The 20,541-nt window shown below is 40.0% G+C and overlaps 1 protein-coding gene across 3 annotated transcripts in view; it reads right to left on the bottom strand.

Moving 5' to 3' along the window:
* Window positions 1-20,451, bottom strand: part of GAK (cyclin G associated kinase) — a 74,094-nt gene extending 53,643 nt beyond the window's left edge. For 2 of the 3 annotated variants that reach the window (XM_069777001.1, XM_069777002.1), the window contains exons 1-7: window positions 20,105-20,448; window positions 11,337-11,398; window positions 9,945-10,004; window positions 7,895-8,009; window positions 7,314-7,456; window positions 4,020-4,145; window positions 2,786-2,875 (exon numbers count right to left, since the gene is read on the bottom strand). In XM_069777001.1, coding sequence (XP_069633102.1) covers window positions 2,786-2,875; window positions 4,020-4,145; window positions 7,314-7,456; window positions 7,895-8,009; window positions 9,945-10,004; window positions 11,337-11,398; window positions 20,105-20,246 — 738 coding nt within the window. In that variant the 5' untranslated portion in view covers window positions 20,247-20,448. Of the gene's footprint in view, window positions 1-2,785; window positions 2,876-4,019; window positions 4,146-7,313; window positions 7,457-7,894; window positions 8,010-9,944; window positions 10,005-11,336; window positions 11,399-20,104 lie in introns of all 3 variants that reach the window. The other variant, XM_069777003.1, reaches the window with a different exon arrangement.
* Window positions 20,452-20,541: the final 90 nt, after the last annotated feature.

The following is a 20,541-nucleotide window of genomic DNA, read 5'->3' as shown; positions in this document are numbered from 1 at the left end:
CTAGGGGGACACATCATCCCTAAAACACTTGTTTTGATAGAGACTGGAAGAAAATAAGCTGAAATGATGGTCCCTTTATTTCCTACAATCAGAAGGCTATTAAACTCTTAAAACAAATAAAGTTTAAGATCATTTTCAGACAGGTTCATTCAAGCCTCATAAATCACAAAATCGGGACTACCACATCCTGGGAACTTTCAAGTTCCTTGGTGTGCCCAAACTTAAGACCTGTGCAACCTGACAGGGGAACACCACCAAAGCCAGAAATCAGTTTTAAATTCTAATCTCTGAATAGTCCAGGTGTTCTGGATAGTTAGGATAATTTCATCTGTTACATAAGTTGATATATGTATTTTCATATAAGTTAAGATATGAAATATACTGGCACAGTTATACTATTGTAATAGTACCATGTTCTTCCACCTGGCCTATAAAAGTTTGATAATAAAACATCCAATACCTCCAAGAAAACGTTTGCTCAGACTGGAAAATTCCTCCTCAAAGTTTCTTCTGAACCCCACCTTAGTTGCTTAAGCATACGGGCTTTTATAGCCCCCACAAATAAAACAAGCCAGTGAAGACATCAGCTAAGAAATGTGCTCGCTGCCTCCAGTCCTCTGTGTGCACCATCTCCAACTGTCCTTGGTTGTCAATTCACCCCACTAACAGTTTCAAAGATATGAATGTTATTAAAGTCTCAAAGGTTTGAGATTTAGTTACTCCAAAACACTTATTCAGTCTCTCAATCCAGGGCCAGAAATAAAGCTGCACATATTAATTCTGTATTATTGTATAGCAAGTACATTTTTGTCAGTCGATAATAAGCTCTCAGTAATGTATACACTGAAGCGCCATATAGTCCACATTAATTAATCCAGCAGGGGAGTACAGGAAATACCACCTACTCTGCCACAGAAATGCCTGTTTACAAAGAAGTAAGGCAGATCATAATTTAGGTGGAGGAATGAAACTACTCCTTGTGCAGTCCAAGACACCATGCACATCAGAAGACAGTATCCACAGCCACACGGCGGAGAAAAGCACAAAGGCAAGCAGCTGAACACACAGGAAGTGAAGAGACCACTTAGATTTGATCTTTTCTTTAATTGCTAGAGAATGGTTTTCATTCCCTCTGCTTTATCTGTAACTTGGGATTATAACAGTGGTACATTTTGAATATTTTAAACACCGATTGTGATTCATTTTGGCTAAAAGGCAATTCCAGTTGCAGCAACGCAATTCTGCAAAGCCAATACCATCCACGTAGCCTCAGCATCGATACACTTAACAGTGTCGTGGTTTAACCCCAGCCAGCAACTAAGCAGCACACAGCCGCTCACTCACTCCCCTCCCAACCCCAGTGGGATGGGGGAGAAAATCGGGAAAAGAAGTATAACTCATGGGTTGAGATAGGAACAGTTTAATAGAACAGAAAAGAAGAAACTAATAATGATAATGATAACACTAATAAAATGACAACAGCAATGATAAAAGGATTGGAATGTACAAATGATGCACAGTGCAATTGCTCGCCACCCACCAAATGACACCCAGCTAGTCCCCCAGCCACGATTCCCCTGCCCCCACTCGCCAGTTCCTATACTAGATGGGACATCCCATGGTATGGAATACCCCGTTGGCCAGTTTGGGTCAGCTGCCCTGGCTGTGTCCTGTGCCAACTTCTTGTGCCCCTCCAGCTTTCTCGCTGGCTGGGCATGAGAAGCTGAAAAATCCTTGACTTTAGTCTAAACACTACTTTAGCAACAACTGAAAACATCAGTGTTATCAACATTCTTCACATACTGAACTCAAAACATAGCACTGTACCAGCTACTAGGAAGACAGTTAACTCTATCCCAGCTGAAAATAGGACAACAGAAGAGCCCATTTCCCCAAGATGTTGCCCCAAAGCTGCACAGTCCCTTCTACAGAAGCTACCTGGGTCAGTCTGAGCGCTCACATGCCAGCAGGTAAAAAAGCAGCATGACAAAGTGACCAAAAAAACCCTAGTAATAACTTTTTGACCTGCTGAATGAAGTTCTGAGATTCCAAATAAAAACTTCTAAAGCGCCGGTATTACACTTTCTCAATTTGCCTTTTGACACACCGCCAATACGGATAACAGCTGAACAGCTTGACACCTGTATCTGCAAAAAAGATCCAATAAACTAAGTCCCTAAGCACAGTCACTGGGCAGTACCTCAATACTATTACACTATTACACAACTGAAAAAAGGTACAACTAAGGATTTAATACTTACCTTTAATTCTGGCTACAGATTTTTCTAGTGAATGTTAACAGTTTATCATCCTTTCTATACAAAGCATGAATAATCTCTGCATCATTCTCATCCTTGCTTGTCAGAATTTTATCTAGATGCAATACCTATATATAACCATTTTGAACTCAGCCATAGGCTGTCCCAGGATTACATGCATGGCAGAGCATGAAAGGCAAGAATTTAAATCTAAGGACTGTAAGTATTCTGGCTCTATGGTGGCAAGCTCCAACTAGGTAACAGTTCTAGTGAATGTCAAAGTTCAGCATTGTCTCTCACAGTGGAAGTCAAGCTGGATCTGGGAGAAAATCTCAAGTACTAATCTCATTCTTTTAATATTTAGATACACCGTTCATACTATTAAAGTTTACTTTGACGTAAGACAGTCTATCCTATGTTTTTTTTGGTGCCTTTATTTATTTAATCAACAAATTAACATGAAGACTGCAGAATCAGTTTCACTATGACATAAACAGCTTCGAGTTAGCAAGAGAAAGATTTCTTACCCAAATGTCTTGTTTTTCACCAATTGGAAAATTTGAATACAAGTCTATCATTTCTGGTGTCCTGTACATTGGAGTTGTATTCCTTGTGATCTGCAGAAGACAGAATTTCTTGAAAGAGAAACTTGAATAATAAGCTCTAACAGCATTCAACCAAAGAAACTGCTATCCATTCTACATGGAGAGCTTTCTCACTTTGAAAATAAATTTCAGAAATACTTGTCAAGGCAGAAGCCATCAATTGAATCCTGTAGTAGTCACAGCAGCTTTGATATAAGGCCGGATAAAGACAGTAGTACTCAAATAACATTGTGATATTCAAGAGTCCTTCCAAACTGCAAAGCATGTAAAGTAAAACGACTGTTCTACAAAAGGCAAAAAGGGATATGGACACAAATACAGAAAATCAACAATAAACCAAAAAGTGAATTCATGCTCTAGTGTGTATTCTTCATTTCATCACACTTAATGACAGTGCAGACACATCCAAAGAGTTAAGCTATGTTCACAAGGATCCCTGAAGAAACCTTTTCTACTATCTTTTTGCATAGACTATACAAGACAGTGGTACAACATCTTTTCTTCTCCAGAAAACAAAGGATTGCTCTCCAAGGATGCTGGATTCCAGAACAGGGGGAGTTTACAGAGACTTGTGATATCAGAAGTTGAACACCCAAATTTTAAGTGTCACTGTATTTCTCCATACTTAAAGGTCTGAGTCCAGCTGATGTATTACATTAGATTTACCAGCATTACTCTCAACTCTAAACTAAGAATAAATGCACTTTGCAAAAACACACTGCGTGCTCAACACCATTACTGTAGTCCTAGCGGGACTGCAATACTGCCTATTCAAATTCTGCTGAGCAGACTTGCTACTTCTTTATATATCATTCAACTGAGAAAAACTGATGAGAAGGTGGGAATCACTTTGCCATAACCAATTTTTGACTTCCTGTTAAGAGCACAGTTAGAAGAAGCTCTAGTAATCACTTCTATTTTCACACCAGATTGCAGAATGGACTCCACTCCCAAGTTGAAGCAGTATTTGTATATGCAGCTACAAAACAGTGTTTGAACTCTGGCAACCTGAATACAAAAACAAAGCTTTACGAACACTACAACTGAAACAATCTTCAGTTCTCTTAGAAGACCCCTGAATCAATATTAGATTAATAGTGACAGTTAAACAAATCCACTTTTGATATAAAGATTAATCACATTAAAATAGTCTCACCTCTTCTTCAACCAGTGCTCTCTTTTGCGCAGACCAGTTGTAGTCAGGATAGTAAGCTATAGTTGTAGCACTACCAAAGTCACAAAGTTTAATCGTCCCTTGGTTACTAATAAGCAAGTTTTCCACCTTCAAAAAGAGGTAGAATAATAAATTAAAGATGTCTTTTCTGTACATTAACACACATGCTTTTAAACATCAACTCACTTGTGCATATATATAAAAAAATACTCACTTTAGCCCAGAATGTTGTTTACCGGAACACAAAGATTGGAGACAGTACTATAGATGTATATGGTAGAAATACAGCCAATTTTTAAAAGGAAGCACCAAAACCACTATGAGCAGGAAACATTCAAGAGAGCATAAAATAAACTCCAGGAAGAAAAATAATCTCATTAGTGCCTAAGAAGAGGCCAGTTTTTCCAGAGGACCACTTGCAAAAGCAGCATCTTGGAATCCAAATGTTTTCATGCTTAAAACTGAACACTTAGCTTAATTGCAGTGGAGTGGAGGTTAGGACTGCTGTAGACACAAAACAAGAAGGCACTACTAGAGAAGTAGGCTGCTGGGGGACACCCAGAAAGAGGCAGCCATGACACTGTGCAGAGACAGAAACCAGCTATTTGAGGACCATGTGCTGCCCAAATAGTTCATCGTCATCCCTCCCTTTTTCTACTTCATAAAGTCTAACCTTCCTGGATTGGGTAAGAAACTTAAGGGGAAGGTAGAAGTAGGTATTGGGCAGCAGTATTGTGAGGTCATAACCACAAAAGGGCTAAAAAAGAAAATTTGTTTCTCTGTATGAAGCCAGGAAAAGGTGTAAAAGTTAAGAGGCATATTAGTAACATTACAACACTACACTACAGATAACTACGTTTGTCTTCCCTTTCCCTTTGAAACCATATCTCTGGACTTCCTTCTGTAAAACCTTGGTTTTCAGAACATCCTACTAGCCTCCCTTACACAAGCCCCTTCCAACTTCTTCTGCTATAAAATGAATTTTGACTACCCTGCAGGAAGACATAAGCTCTGTTAATGATGTGATAAGAGTATCAATCTCAACAAGCAATCTGAATTCCCTTCTCTGTTGGATGACCTTTGCTTATCTCCATGTACAATAAGAACAGTGGGCATTCAACATCACATTAAATTTATACACTAAAAATAGTCACAGTAAGACCAGAGATCAAGCTTTTGTGCACACATGTTCTGGTTTTTGTGCACTGGTAAAGGTTGCTAATAACGTAAAACATTCCAGCTGATCATTCAGATTTTAACAGGCTCTATTACCTATGTTATGCAGACTAGCTGTGCGCAGCATGGCAAACCCCAAAAAGATCAAATTCAGACAACTGAAATACCAGAGCAGCACTGATATTTTACAAATCGCCGTCTATCTAGCTTAGAATTTCTACAACTCAGAAACTAGCTGGGTTCTTACAGTCCTATACATACACATAAGTGCAATCTTTGTCTAAAGGGGTTCAGGAGCAAAGAATGCACTACACTGACAAGCAAGAGAAGGAAACCACAGGAGGATAGAAACAGCCACCACTAAGAAGTTGAACTTGGTTTTAAGCTGCACTGTAAGTTCATGAATCCTTATATTTTTAGTCAAAATAATTGAGAAAAACCTGTTAGGACTCCACCCTACCACACCCTTCCCCAAATGCTACACTAGCATCTCAGGTCTCATTTGAGGTAGGCTCAAAATTTTGACCTACAGGTTTTTATGCTGCTGACCTAAGTTCAGCCCTCTGGAAAGGGCAGCAGTTAAATGAACCCTATTTGGCTCCAAATTGTAGTAAGGTCCCTGCCTGTTGCAGCACAACTATCATTTAATCTTGCTTTGCAGGCCCTGTAACATGAAACCAACATGAAACCAAATTCCTGCCTTTTCCCATATTTTATCCCTGCTGGGAACATATATGCCTTGACAAGAAAAAACAGACCTTGAATTACAGCATTAGCTCAACTTCAGTGGAGCTGGCTATGTAAGAAATTGTATATTTATTTGTAAACAGTTTTTACCCCCTTTTCAGAGAAGGGATGCACCTTTTCTACAAGTTTTTCCTAAGGGCTGGTGCATAGAAATTTCCATGAAGAATAAAAGATTTTATTCTAGAAAATAACAACAAGAAAGGTCTATCCCAGCTTGGTTAAAATTTCTTTGACATGACCTAGAAGCCTGCTCAATGGTACTGAGGAGAACAAAACAAAACAAGTGCTCCATCATCAAAACTACTTTTTATATTAAGGGGTTGTACTAGTGCCTAACATTAAAGCTTTTAACAACAGTGTTGAAAACACTTCGCACACATTTACTTTCCAAAAGTGGTTTAATTTTCCTTTCCCTGAAGTAATCAAGTACATGCTTACTTAAGGTGGAACAAATTTTCCTTTTTTTATATTCACCTAGTATCACATCAAGCAGAAAACAGACATATGCGTGAAATTCAGACACTGTTTCAGGAATAAGAATCTTCTTTCTCTTATTTTGTTTATGTTTATAGAGACCACCTCTTTCTACTAGGTTCAAATGTATTTGTAGTACAGCAGAATCTCACTGATGATTAGGGCTTGTTCAGCTAAGGTATAGCGTACATGTAAAGGTGAATCCCTGCTTTCAAAATACAAAATTCAAACACAGATGAAGTCCTTTCAAATCACCAAAGTTTCTAAGGGGACAACACTTTGTACAGCATAACCCTATAGCATCTTGGTAAAGGCTAACAGAACACAAAATTAAGAAACAAAAAATCTATCATTAATTATGCCTACCAAATTTTAAAATTCAAGTTAAAAACAAGCCCTAAAATGCAATACAAGTTGTTAGTTCTAAAACTAACAGCTTACTACACACTCAAAGGCTATGTAATCTTTTACAGAGAATCAAACATTACCTTGTCTTCTCATTCAAAGCTTTCTTTTCTATGTAGAAAACCTGCTCACCCCAAAACTGCAACTCACAAGTCGTAATTGGTTATTTTATCAAAAGCAAACTACTTAAAGACTAATTTAATCAGCAAACCATGATATACTGCTTTTCTGTCAGCTTGTTCAGATAGAGTACAAGTAGTACTAACCACAAGCACAAGGAAAAGATGTTGTTTGAAGAGATAAGTATTTCAGTGATGACCTTCACTGACATCCAGCAGCCTTGGCAAGGCAATACATGTAAGCACTACACTCAAGAGCATCCACTGTATTTGATCAACAGTCTTAACACTGATTCAGCCCCACAGGTTCCTTTGCTGTTTTAAATTCAGCCTTTATTTAAACATTGTAACACACCTTTAAATCTCTGTGGATAATAGGAGGCTTCTGTTTATGCATATGCTGCACTGCTCTGCAGGTCTGATAAAAGATCTTCAAAACTGTGTCACAGGAGATAGGTCCTCTGGATTCTACTTTCTTTAAGAATTCCACCAGCTGCCCTGCAGGAAATCAGAGAAATTCATATAAGCATACCAGAAGACCACAAATTCCGAGAGCTTGGCATGAACAGACAAACACTTTCTCTTTCAGGAAGATTTACAGTCTTGAGTTGTAGTCTTAGGTGGATATTCTGCAAAGGGCAAATCCACACTGACCGCAGTGCCAAAGGAAATGGTGCTCTAAGGAACTATTCCTCCTCTTCCTTCCTCTGACTGTCTCAAACACAAAGAACTTAATGATTATCCCATATTTAAGATGAGGTTGAACTGTAGTCTCAAAGAACATGATCCTTATCCTATAAAAGATGAGGTTGAACTCTAGCTCCACTGAACTATGCTATCTTTAAGAGGCTTTCTAAGCTTCTAAGCTGTGAAGCAACCTGTGCAAAACAGCTGCCAAAAGCAATGCGCACTGCTGGGAAAAGAAAGACAGTTTACCTTTACACAGCTCTGTAAGCAGAAGAAACTCTCCCTGTCCTGTGTCTGATTCTTCTTTTCCTATAGATGCAGCAGAGCAGAACTGGACAATGTTGGGATGACCTGAAAGTTTTTTCTGGAGATAACATGTTCAAGGAAGACAACCACCAAGTTTATTGATGCTACTGTAACACGGCAGTTCACAGATATCTCATATGAAATGTTAGCTTAAAACAACAGAGAGCATTACAGCTGCAATTAAAATACTAAAAATCCATGCCTCAGCTAAAAAAAAAACAAACCAGACTTCAAGGGAAGCCACTGAAGGTAACGTAATAAAAATTCAAAATAAAGCATTAAAAAAAAAAACCACTTGTGATTAAGGCTCTGAAGAAACTGGACTTCAAAACAGGCCTAGTTACTTCTTTTTTGTCTTTTGACAATGACTGCAAGGCATTAGCAGAAGTACCAGAGAGACCTTTTAATTATCAGCTGCTTCTCGAGCTGGCTGATCAAGAAAGGGCTATTGTATCAACACCTATCTTTCCAAAGCAAGTATTAAGTACGTTATGTTTCAATTTTTAGTAATTAAAATGAAGTTCAAAACAAATAAAAGCTCTAAAAGACAGAGGAACTTATCTACCCATTATTAGTAATAATTCTTCATAGTACAACCTTTGTCATGTTTCACTTCCATTTAAAAAATTCAAGGTATCATTTCTGAACTACATAAAGGCGAGTAAAATGTAAGTGATCTCAGTTCCTGCCAATTGAAGTTACATTGCATTATGCCTGTTTGTGTTAACCCTGATGTGCATCACCTTGGTCGTATACTGAGACTCATGCCTATGAGACAAACACACATTATTTAGAAGATGCATTCACCAAGTCTGAAAAGAAAAAAGCAAAGACATCCTAACTACAACAAACCTATTAAAAAAAAAAGGGCAAGTTGGATCCACGAAATTAGAATGAATCCTAAATACTATTTTATATCTTGTATCTTCACAACCTTTTACTCAGAGCTGCAGGAATTAATTTCATTTCGCAGTTATATCTTGGAAAGTTAGCAACTGTTAACTCTCATTCATGTTGTACATCTGCTTTAATGCACCTGAGCTGTGAAAAAACATCTAAAGAACATTCAGTTCTTTACTCTGGGCAAAATATGGTCAAGAGTAGCTAGAAAATACATAGTGCTATGGTAGTCCATTCTTTGCAAGTGTACTTCTAGTGAACAGTGTTTAGTGTAAGATTTTGCCAAACATTTTGGTAATCATGAAAAGAACTATCTGAGTAGCTTAAATTAAGATCAGTGGTTTTGCCTGGTAACTCAAAATTAAGCTGAATAATCAGAGTGGAAAACAAAACAACAGCATACCACAGCTACTCACTGACTCTTGAAACAAACTAAGGGTCTTAGAACAAATGCTGGGGAGCAAATACTGAGTTTACTAAAGCCAAAGACTGAAAACACTCTGAGATAACATTATACCCTACCATCTAACATCACTGAAGATGAAAAGGACAGCAACAACACTGAAAAATGTCTGCTGCTTGTTTGTGATGCATGTATTCTACTGAAATTCCTGCCTTAATATTCAGCATTACTTTTTAAAGTCAGACACATCTGAGGCAGAAATTAAGAAACATTGAGAGTAAAAACAAAATTTTGAGTAGTTAAAAAAGGAATAAATCCAGTGCATATAAGGGAAGGATACTTAAGATCTAAGTATCATCTGAATAGTCAAAAGGTCTCTTGACCACAGTCACAGGACTGCAAGAAAGCCCAAATAAGAATTTCACTTCTTGCTAGACAAAGTACATGACAAAGTCTATACTACCTACAGAAGTTATCTGCACACATTAAATTCCTGCAATTTTTGAAGAACTGAACTTGCTTGATGCCAGTGCCATATTCATGACAAACCAGGAACCCACACCTTCCTCAGAATGTCAGTCCTCTTAAGCAGGAAAGAGCTGAATCCATAGAGCAGTCCTGCATTTCTCAGAAATGTTTGATATCAGACAATTAAATCAAAACATTAAAATATGTTCCAGAAAAGGATACCATAAAGCAAACTTCCTGAATGATGGCTTTGTTCTTTTCTTCTTCATTAGATAGCAATCGCTGTCAGAAAACAGAATAATTGACAATATACAGTTATTAAAACTTACAGAAAAACAGTTCACAGGTATTTTTTTCTAGAACAGAAAGGATAAGCTACAGTCAAAAACCTAAGGAATTGTGATGGGGCAGTAAACAAAGTGGGCTTATTCTACATTTGGACATACTGCCATAAATAAAACACCAGATTTGCAGCTACCTGTACTGTTCAGGTTTAGTGACAACTGAGCAGTAGTAACCTTTGATACTCGTCAAGTAACTGTACTGACAGTTTTCTGTTGTATAAAACACTAAAGTCTCCTGGCTACAGCATTGCGCCTGACAAGGAAAGATTCATCTTCTGCCTCAAATCTTTAGGAACAACCTTCAATCCACTCCAACCAAAATTTCTCCAAATTATGTAGCCCAACTTTTTCAATGGTACCTGGGTAATCAGCAGCAAAATCAAGCATTACTATTTCCAGTATCACTTGGATTTGGAGTCAACACTTCACTAGAACCAATCTAAGCAGTTGCTACAAAGTACCAGTTTTATAAAACAGAGGAAGCACAGTAATGGTTCACCTTTTATCTGATATTTTCAAATGGGGCTACTTCTAGATGACATTTTGAACACATACTATATGGGTTTCGTCACATGTTTTGTTACTGTAGGATGTAGTATGAAAAGGAAAAAGACCAGACCAAGTAATTACTAGCGGTGTAATGCCATCTTACCTCTCCCACCCCTCATACTACATCCTTTTCACTTTCCAAGATAGACATCTTCATACTGATACAGCCATAGAACATCCCTACTCCAAAAATGAAGCCATCTTGCGGTGAACACAAGTGACATAATTTTTTTTGCAGCAAAATATGACAAAGTAAATTACCTCACTTTATTGTCCCTTCCATAACACTTCAGTTTTTCAGCTGTTAGATGATTATTATAAGTCTTCAGAAAACAAGAATCTAGAGGACCGTCTCTGAGAAGTGCCAGGCTGAATGTCTGATCAATGAGTCCAAGTGTGGAGCATTATTTTTAATACTGATAAAACCCACCTTGGAAATACAAAGGTAGGCTAACTGGTAGGCTAAATCTGCTCCTGAGGAGTGTAAATATTCCTGTACCCCACTTCAGGTAACCAGGAAAGATTCTTTTTAACCATGCAACAGAACGCTTGGGGGCAGGGTCATGAATTTCTAGACCAAATACAGGTAGCGTGGTACAAACACCACTTTATCATACTGGATTTTTCCAAATGACTTGTCAGTGGCATACATCAAGGATTAAGTGCCATCAAGCAAAAAGACAGACCTTTATATACCTGTAGTGAATTAAATTCACTTTACCTTTAAAGCATAATCTTTGCCACTTCCAAGGTCTTGAGCTTCATAGACAAAAGCAAAACCACCTACAAAAAAAGCAGATTAAGTCAGTTTTAATTTCAACATTCAGGCAAATAATTCTTTTTAATCTAACAGAGTTTGAATTTAGATACTTTCTGAATGTAAGAAGTATACATATTTTTCAGTGGCTTACCAAGAGTATGGGTAACCTACATACAAGAGCTAAAATACTCTCGTCCTTTCTTTTACACACACCAAAAGCACACCGAGTTTGTTACTTTCCTGCATTTTGTTAGTCTGCATATGCAGATTTCCTATGAAGCAATATTTTTTTTTTTAATGCAGGTCCTTATAAAACCAAGATCCAGTACAGCCAGTATTACCTAATGTTTTTAATTAAACTACTTCTTGGTTTTACACTGCTATGCTTCCTATAAAAATAGCAATAACCAAGGGGGACAAAATGTTAAACATACACCTCCTTATACTTTTAGAATAATTGCCATGCTTCAGGCTTCCTATTAAAAGCAGAAAGTGTTTTCAAGCACTGAAGCGCACACTTCCAATAAGGATGATGCTGTTACTAAATTGCAATTTGTCATTCCATACAACACTTTTCCTTCCAAATCCTTTTGTCAGAATATCTATTTCATCGAATACTACCAATATGCTCAAGAACATTGTACACATTTCTACAAAGTGAAAAAGACTGAGAAAAAGTTACAGGTCTGGTAAGTTTCCTCAATTGCTATATTATGTAATCTAACTGCATCAAAAGAACATATTTATACAGTTCTACTCCATTTTAAAGATACTGGTATCACTTCCATTTCTTCTGGGAATGTCGTCCTCATGGTTACACAAACAGTGTGGTTGCATATGTTGCTCTCCAACTATTGTAGAGTATCTCTAGTAGAGTAACAGCCAAAGTGACAAACTTCAATGATTTGCCTTTCTACTCCTATAATATAAATTCTGTATTCATTGAACTACATAGCAATGTTCTCTACAATGATTTGGAGAATAAGGACAGAAAACATTGGTGAACTACAAAATTTTACTGGTCAAAATGTCTAAGAATAGGATAACTAACAAATGAGCCACCACAGACAAAGAAACAAGTTGACAAGGCACTTTTTTTAAAAGATGCAGGATCCAAATCAGTATGGTCACATTAGTACCCAATACATTCTCTGTAGATGAGGAATATTAATATGAGGCTGAAGTGAACACAGTGTTTGCTTTGTGCAATTCAATCAAATACAAGGCTTTTCAAGAAGTACTCTGAAAAGTTTTACATGGCAATTAACCATCACAGTGTTCTCCAAGACTCCTGAATAGTACTGCCCACACATCTTGTTCCTTTGCCAGTAGCATCCACAACATGAAACAAATAAATGACAGGCTCCTGGATATTGCCTTTCCTTTTGGTATCTAAAGGGCAATTATACACAAAACCAGCAAAACCATGATCCCAGTTGCAGGGAGGACAAGCAAAGCAGAGTAACTAGTGCACCATAGAAGAGTTAAAGTCAATGAGAACACTGAAGACAACAGATAGCGAGCGCTGCAGTTCAGTCCCACCATACACTACCCATGTATGCATTGTGCTTATCCATTTACTTTGATTCATTCCGTAAAATCAGGTTTGGTACTTCCCACAACAGGAAGTTCCCTTAGCTTTTCTAAAGCCCCCAGTGCAAGTGTTCTGATCAGCAATTACAATCAGCATTTTGGGCACTGATGGGACAGGGGCTGGAGATAGAATGAAGTCCACACTTACCGCCACCTTAAGAGTATTACCTGAAGACAGTTTCTGAATGAGAACATATGCAAGAACACATGGTTCTGGACAGTGCTAATCAGTTGTGACTACTGCTTACAGATTTCACGGAGCTGGTGAAACAAGCAAGAAAATCTGTGAGTCATGCTTCCACTGAAGCTGGGTGCTGGGAAACCATGGTTTTTGACTGCTCTTTCCAACCAGTTCCCTATTCATATCTAGAGGCATGTCCCAGGTTTCAGAGTCCACTGTTCCAGTGAGTTGCAAGCCCCTACACCAGTGTACAATCACTGGACCACACAGCTACTGCCTCCACGTCTTCACCCTACACAGATCCCACAGACATTCTACACAGTGAAAGTACTGCTGGCCCTACAGAAGAAAGCCTTTACATTCATCTTGATAAATATTTCTTTGATTTTATTCTAGTAACCCTGCAAGCCGCATCTTGAAAATATATGCTTCAATTTACAAAATGAGGGGCTTCAGCTCAGCACAAATTTCTAGAACATAAAATTACTGCACAGTTAGTTTTCTGTAAGGCACTCAAGCAAAATGGTGACAGAGGCACCACAGATTACAGAACAATTATTCTGCAAGCTCAGCTCAGCTGAGTACACTGCCAAGGCTTCTACCAGGGCTGGAATGGGGCAAGTGTACTTTGCATTTCAAGTATACACTTTGCTAGTACCTCTACAAACACAAATGTCCACAGACCTACATACATGCACTCCAAAACATAACCGTGCTTCATTCAAATGCATCAAATTGCCTCCTGGAAAGTATACAGGTGAAAGCACCTATGCATCAGAATTAACTCAAATCAATTCAATCCATCATTTTCAAGCATATATTTGATTAACAACCAAGCTGATCCAAACTCTGAAGAAGGCCCCTAGAAGCATTGCTACCTTTCCAACTATTTCAACGGGTCTGATAAGCTTTCCTGCAAGCTCTTCCTCCAACATAAGAAATGCTTACAATATAGACCAAGTTGCACATTATCACTAAGGTTAATCCTGTTGACAGTAAGTACAAAGGAGTAAAAGGAGGAATTAGTTTACCTGACTAAAGATTATATAGTAAGTCTTCAAAAAAGATATATTTCAAATTTTCACAGAAGTGCAGATCATCATAGTCCTCCAAAAACTCTAGACATATCCACCATTGCCCTAAAATTTTCTCTCTCAGTTCCCAAATAATCTTGAACTACATGCCTAAAACTGAACCACATTATGAAAACTATTCAAGTTCATTTCTTGATGGAAAAGCCTTTTTTTTTTAAACACTCAGAATCATGTTACTTTGTTGTATTTAAGTTAATCTCATTTCCAACCAAAAAAATTAGTTTCAGTCCTCTTAATTAGTATCTAGGAATCTGAAGAAATTTTATATTCAACTTCATAACTACTTCAAAACACATACTGCTTGCAAGTTTCAATACTCATGGAAAATCATAAATGTTCATTTTGGCCTAGCAGTACAAGTGAACATTTTAAGCAATGCAAGCCATTTAAAAATGATAAATTCCTGTTATCAACAGAAAGTTAATACAAGCTGTGCTTAGGTTAAAGCATAGCTATCTGACTTTAAGTGAAGTATAATTAACATTATCTGGAAATCTGGTGAAATCTGCATATGCAGTGTCCAAACTAAGACTTTGCTAAGGTCAAATTTAAAGCTGGCAGGACTCAACTTGTGTATTAGCAAAATGCTTGGTTTAATTACTACATTTTCACAGCACGGGTTAACAAAAGGAAAAGTAATGAAGGGAGTCTTCTTTAAGGCCATTTCAATGGTGGCATGACTTACCAGGCCCTGTGACCAATGTAGTTAGCAATATAATTTGCAAAAAAGAAAAAAAAAAAAGCAGTTTCACCTGTTTAACTACAGCCACACCGAGGATTTCAGTCAACACAGCCATGTCAGTCAAGGATCACACCCCCACATCAACACACCTGTATGATCAAACACCTGTATAGTAGACCCAACTGAGGCAAACAACAAAATTAAAGTTAAGAACAGAAAGACTGCTTTGGTTTCTTTCCTAGGGGCATAGAAAGAATGTAGTTTTATCTGGGGTGTTTTCACTCGTTATTTCCACCCATGGAAATATCTGTCAATGGTTTTAAGTCAGTTTTCTGAAGCTTTTTATATCAGCAAAATCATCTTAGTATTTCTCCATACAGGTTACCAGTGTGTATGTATGTACATACTTATACAAGCTCTTGCCCTGAGAGACTAGTTTTTCACTGCTGTAGCATTTCATAGTCCCATTTTCAGAACAAAGCCCAAGCTCTCAGAAAGGGTCTCAGATTATTATTTTTTGCCACAGAAATTATGGCAGAATGTCCTGGTTTCAGCTGGGATAGAGTTAATTGTCTTCCTAGTAGCTGGTATGGTGCTATGTTTTGAGTTCAGTATGTGAATGTTGATAACACACTGATGTTTTCAGTTGTTGCTAAGTAGCGTTTAGACTAAAGTCAAGGATTTTTCAGCTTCTCATGCCCAGCCAGCGAGAGAGCTGGAGGGGCACAAGAAGCTGGCACAGGACACAGCCAGGGCAGCTGACCCAAACTGGCCAACGGGTATTCCATACCATGGGATGTCCCATCTAGTATAGCAACTGGGAAGGGGGGGTGGGGGAATCACAGCTCAGGGACTAGCTGGGTGTCGAGCAATTGCACTGTGCATCATTTGTACATTCCAATACTTTTATTATTACTGTTGTCATTTTATTAGTGTTATCATTATTGGTTTCTTCTTTTCTGTTCTATTAAACCATTCTTATCTCGACCCACGAGTTTTACTTCTTTTCCCAATGGCGGGGGGGAGTGAGTGAGCAGCTGCGTGGTGCTTAGTTGCTGGCTGGGGTTAAACCATGACACAGAAGAAAACTGTTTTTCTTTTTCTGTAAACACAAACTTACACAGAAGAGGTTCACTACAGAGCACCACAACAACTCATGAAAATGGAGTAGCTGAAGTACAGCAGTCAGTCCTGGAATCAGTCTTGCCCCATAGCAGACTCAGAGAAACACAGTAGAGCACAAAGCTTACCAGCCTCACCTTCCTGGCCCACACTGAGACCACCTCATGACTTACTTTGCATTAAGAACTAACCCTACCTCATTTGCTTTAATAGCAAGCACTCTACACTTGTCTTTACACCACCACAGTCCACAGGCATTGGTCCTGTCAGTACTTCATCTTTTCCAGCCAAGAGATTTGCCTTCTCCCTCAAGTTAAACCTAGGCATCACGTAATATCGATTAAGTTCATTGCACTATAAATCAAATTGGATTTAAAACTTTTATTTTTAACCTGTCCTGTTCTTGCCATCTTCACTGATTTTTTTTTCAGACTATTTCAGTGAAATGACAGTTTTCCTATTTGTCAGCTAGTGAAGCATCAAAACTGGGACATCAACCACAACATAAAACTGCTTGCTACTGTAATGCATTGTTTCATTACATACTTAACTAGTCATGAGAAAGGGAAAGGCAAAAATGAAAGCCAGCAGCATCTAGCATTTGAAAAACAAATTTGCAAGGTTGCTTGTCTTTGCAAATATGCCTGCTTTCACAAGTAAAAAACAAGAAATTTCCGAAAACTACTGTTCAGCCTGCTGTGGTCACTTGCTCTCCTCACTCTGTCCCAAGGTCAAATGTGCAGGCTACATCAATCATTGAATCAGTTGAGGGACTGAGATGGTCCTTACTATCTGGCACAGGTTAATATAGGAATCCTGACATTCCTGAACAAAGGTGAAGGACAATCCAGGATGTCAACTGAAGAAGCAGAAAGTCAGCATAAAAAAGAACATACTTTTCACACAAACAGCAAGGGATCTGACAAAGACTACAGTTTAAGCCACTCTCACCTAACCCTATAAAAACCGAACATGTTAGCAAGCATTTGGAGAACTCTTATCACATGTAGCTGGACTACGCGTGTGCAGATACCCTGGTGAGAGCAGATGCCAATGTTGTGATGGAGACAGATACAGAATACTCAGACTGACAAGTGACTTATGGCCATAAAAGAGAGTGCTCTCTGTCACAAAAGTGTGACATAGTTACATTTACTAATATTCACTAATTAGGTACACAATCAACAACTATTCTACTTAAGTGAAACTGTGCCTGTGAACTTAACCAGAGGACCCAAAAGAACCACAACACCTGTGAAGGGCAAGTAGGGATTAAAGGTAAAGGCCCCAACCCATTTCCTCTAAAATTTCTTAACTGCAGTGAGCTACTGAAAAGCCTGAGTAGAAAATACAGGAGACCGTGTTCAGCCCATCCTGTGATACACTTAGTCTGTTTGTGCATTTGGAGGTAGTATCAGTGCTAGAGATCACCACCAGCCTGTCCCCCCCGACGCTCCCCGGTTGCGCTCTCAGCTTCCTGCAGCAGCACACCATGTTTTCTGTTAGCCCGGTCCTAGCCCTAGCGTGGCACCTCTGCAAAATGAACAGGGAAACGCATCCAAATGAACTGTGCAGCTAGTGTCTCAGCTTACAGCATGGCCCAACGTGTATTTGCACCAACACAGGCAGCACGCTACAGAGCTGGAAAGAGTTGCAGGGTGCGAGAACAACTGAATTTATGCCGCCATGATATGATACCGCGTAACGCTAATCCACAGACTCTGTTCACACCAACCAAACCCAAAGCAGACCCTTTGACCTTACAGAAAAGGCTATGCCTCTGCATTTGCAGATCACACACAGTTCACCATGGATTTGAAATCTAAATTCAGAAAGTAGCACTTGACTTTCTAGTAGGGAATTTGGCATGAAAGAACTCATTTAGAACAAAAACAGATTCTATATTTGTAAGCATGGAGGAGAATGCTTATAAGCCACTGTTATGCAAGCATGTATCAGAAGGTGTCAAACAGGTTCAGAGCTCAAAGACAAACGCAATTTGAGCAACAAAATAAATTATATGCTAAAGACAAATTCAAGTCTGAAGACAGCAGGAGAGGCTGGACTTTTATATTTTATATGTATCGTATATTTATACTGAATATGCCCTAAAGGTTGTTTTAGCCCAGCAATGTTGGCTACAAAGTCTTCCTTTCTAGCAAAAGCAAGCAGTTAGGCCCAATTTTAGTTAGTGAAATACAGAGAACACAACATGAAATAAACCCGTAATAACGAGACAAACATAGAACATGAAGCAGCGGCTACAAATAAATTTGCAAGAACACTAGACTTAAAGCATGCACCCTTTTGCTTTATATCATCTAACCTGGCATCTCTCCCCTTACATTTTAGAAAGCCTGTGTCAGATCCTGGGAAACAGTAAGCTGCTGCCAGAGTGAAGTATGAAGTACTTGTTTCAGAACCCAGAACTAAACAGCAGATACGTCTCAAACGTAGCTTCCTGCCCTTCCTTTCCTTTGTTGCTCTCTGGAAACTGCTGTGGTCACTCCTGGCAGGAATGTCACAGTATCAGCAGCACCAGCCAGTTCCCTCAGTGTTCACCTTGCAGTCACACCACCTTAAGTGCTTATGTTTCACTCACAACTCTGACTGGATCTTTTGTAAAGGAACTGTAAGTAAAGGCTGAAGGCAGAATAGGACTTGACATTTAGTACTGTTTTAAATGCAACTTACTACCTAAAAAACTTCAAGGTTTTGTCTGAGATCACATGCCAAAAGTGCTGAAGCATTAAACTAACAACTTATTTGCCCTTAAGAAGATAAAACAATGGTAAAGACCAATGTCCTGTTGTTTTACACAAGCCAATTTTTGTAAGTTTAACCAAAGCAGCTAATCTTGAAGAATCAAATTTTCCTTCCATGCTGGTCACTTAAGATTTCAACAAAAAAACTACACAAGCAAAAAAAAAAACCAGCAACAAAAAAACCCCAATAAATCTATTTATAAAACTATTTAAATACAAGACAATTAAAAGAAGCAACTACAGAAGATAACTTCAACAATGAAAAGGATCTCTGACTAGAGCTTTGGGGTATTTAACCTAAATAACATCACCCACCTGTACAAAGTTAATGAATTATGTAACTGCATTAATATGGACAAATTCACATCTCAGTCTTTTGAGACAAACTTTCAATGTCTCTTCTGCTTGAGGAAATAAAGTAATTGCTCTGACCACAAGCGCAACAAGATCCACATTTCTGCAGATTTCCAAGTAATTTGCACACACCAAACACAGCACCTATTTTAAGACAGACTAGCAAGTCTACTACCATGATGCCTACCTAAAAATTCACTGAAACTGAAAACTGCCCAGACAGTTAATTCCTACGCTCCAGCTAAGCCTATATGTGGAATGAGACCAGCCTCCTGACATTTGCATTTAAAGTTACCATACATTCCCGCACTTCACAGTTTTCCAAACAACCCAAAACGGCACAGGCAAACTTAGACCTCTGCATATTATTACACATTGTCGTTTTTTAAAAAAATACATATGCAATCCAGTATTTCCATGAGGTCTTAATCAGATCATAAGCGCCTTTGAGAGTTGCGTTAAGCGGTGACAGCATTCTAAATCATAAAGCGAGGTGAAGAAGTTGCCACAAAACACGCTGGCTCTCCGCGCATTCCTGAAGCGGGCAAACACCGCCAACACCGCGCACCGCTGCTGTGCCGGGCCCTCCCGAAACACCTTCTGCGGCTCTTGCGTTAACTCCGTGCACCCGTGACCCCGAACTGAAGCAGCAACGGGGAGGCAGACAAGCCTCTCCCAGCGGACGTCTGCCCGCGCAGCAGGAAGCCACCAGCCCCGGCCCCGGCCGGGCACCACCGCACGCCGGCCGCCCCAAGGCCTGCCTCCCCTCGCGGGGCGCGGCCTGCCGAGAAGGAAGCCCTCCCGGCCGAGGAAGGCGAGACTGGGCAAGGGGGAGCGGAGGCCCAGGGTCCGAGGGGACGCCCAGCGCAGCCCAGCCCCGCAGCGGCGGGTTCCCTCCGCCCCGCCCCCGGCCTGCCGCCGCCGCTGCCTGCTCTTACCCTCCGCGATGACTCGCTTGATGCGCAGCTTCATGTCGCCCATCTCCACCGTCTGCCCCACGAAATCGTTCTGGTCGCGGCTGGCGGCCCCCAGGGAGCCGGGACCCGCCAGGAAGTCCAGGGCGGACTGGAAGAGCGACATGGCCCCAGCAGGCGTTGCCCGGGGGCGGGGGCCGGCGGCCGAGGCGGCGGGGGGCAGAGGAGAGGGGCGCGGCAAGCGGGGTAAGTAGGGGCGGCTGCGCCGAGCTACCGACCACAGCGGCGAGCGGCCGCCGCCTCCTCAACCACCGTTCGCCCAGCTCTCGGCTACTTCCGGGAGCGCTACGTCACGTCGGACCTCACGGTGCCACCTCCGACCGCCCCGCCCCTCCGGCCGGGGCGGGGGGGGGCGAGGCGGCGGGGCGGGCGGGGCGAGGGTGGTGCGAGGGTGGTGCGGA

The sequence above is a fragment of the Haliaeetus albicilla genome, chromosome Z (assembly GCF_947461875.1).
Source record: "Haliaeetus albicilla chromosome Z, bHalAlb1.1, whole genome shotgun sequence".
Classification (NCBI taxonomy): domain Eukaryota; kingdom Metazoa; phylum Chordata; class Aves; order Accipitriformes; family Accipitridae; genus Haliaeetus; species Haliaeetus albicilla.
Note: the sequence above shows the minus strand (reverse complement) of the source record. Positions and strands in the feature narration are given on the sequence as shown.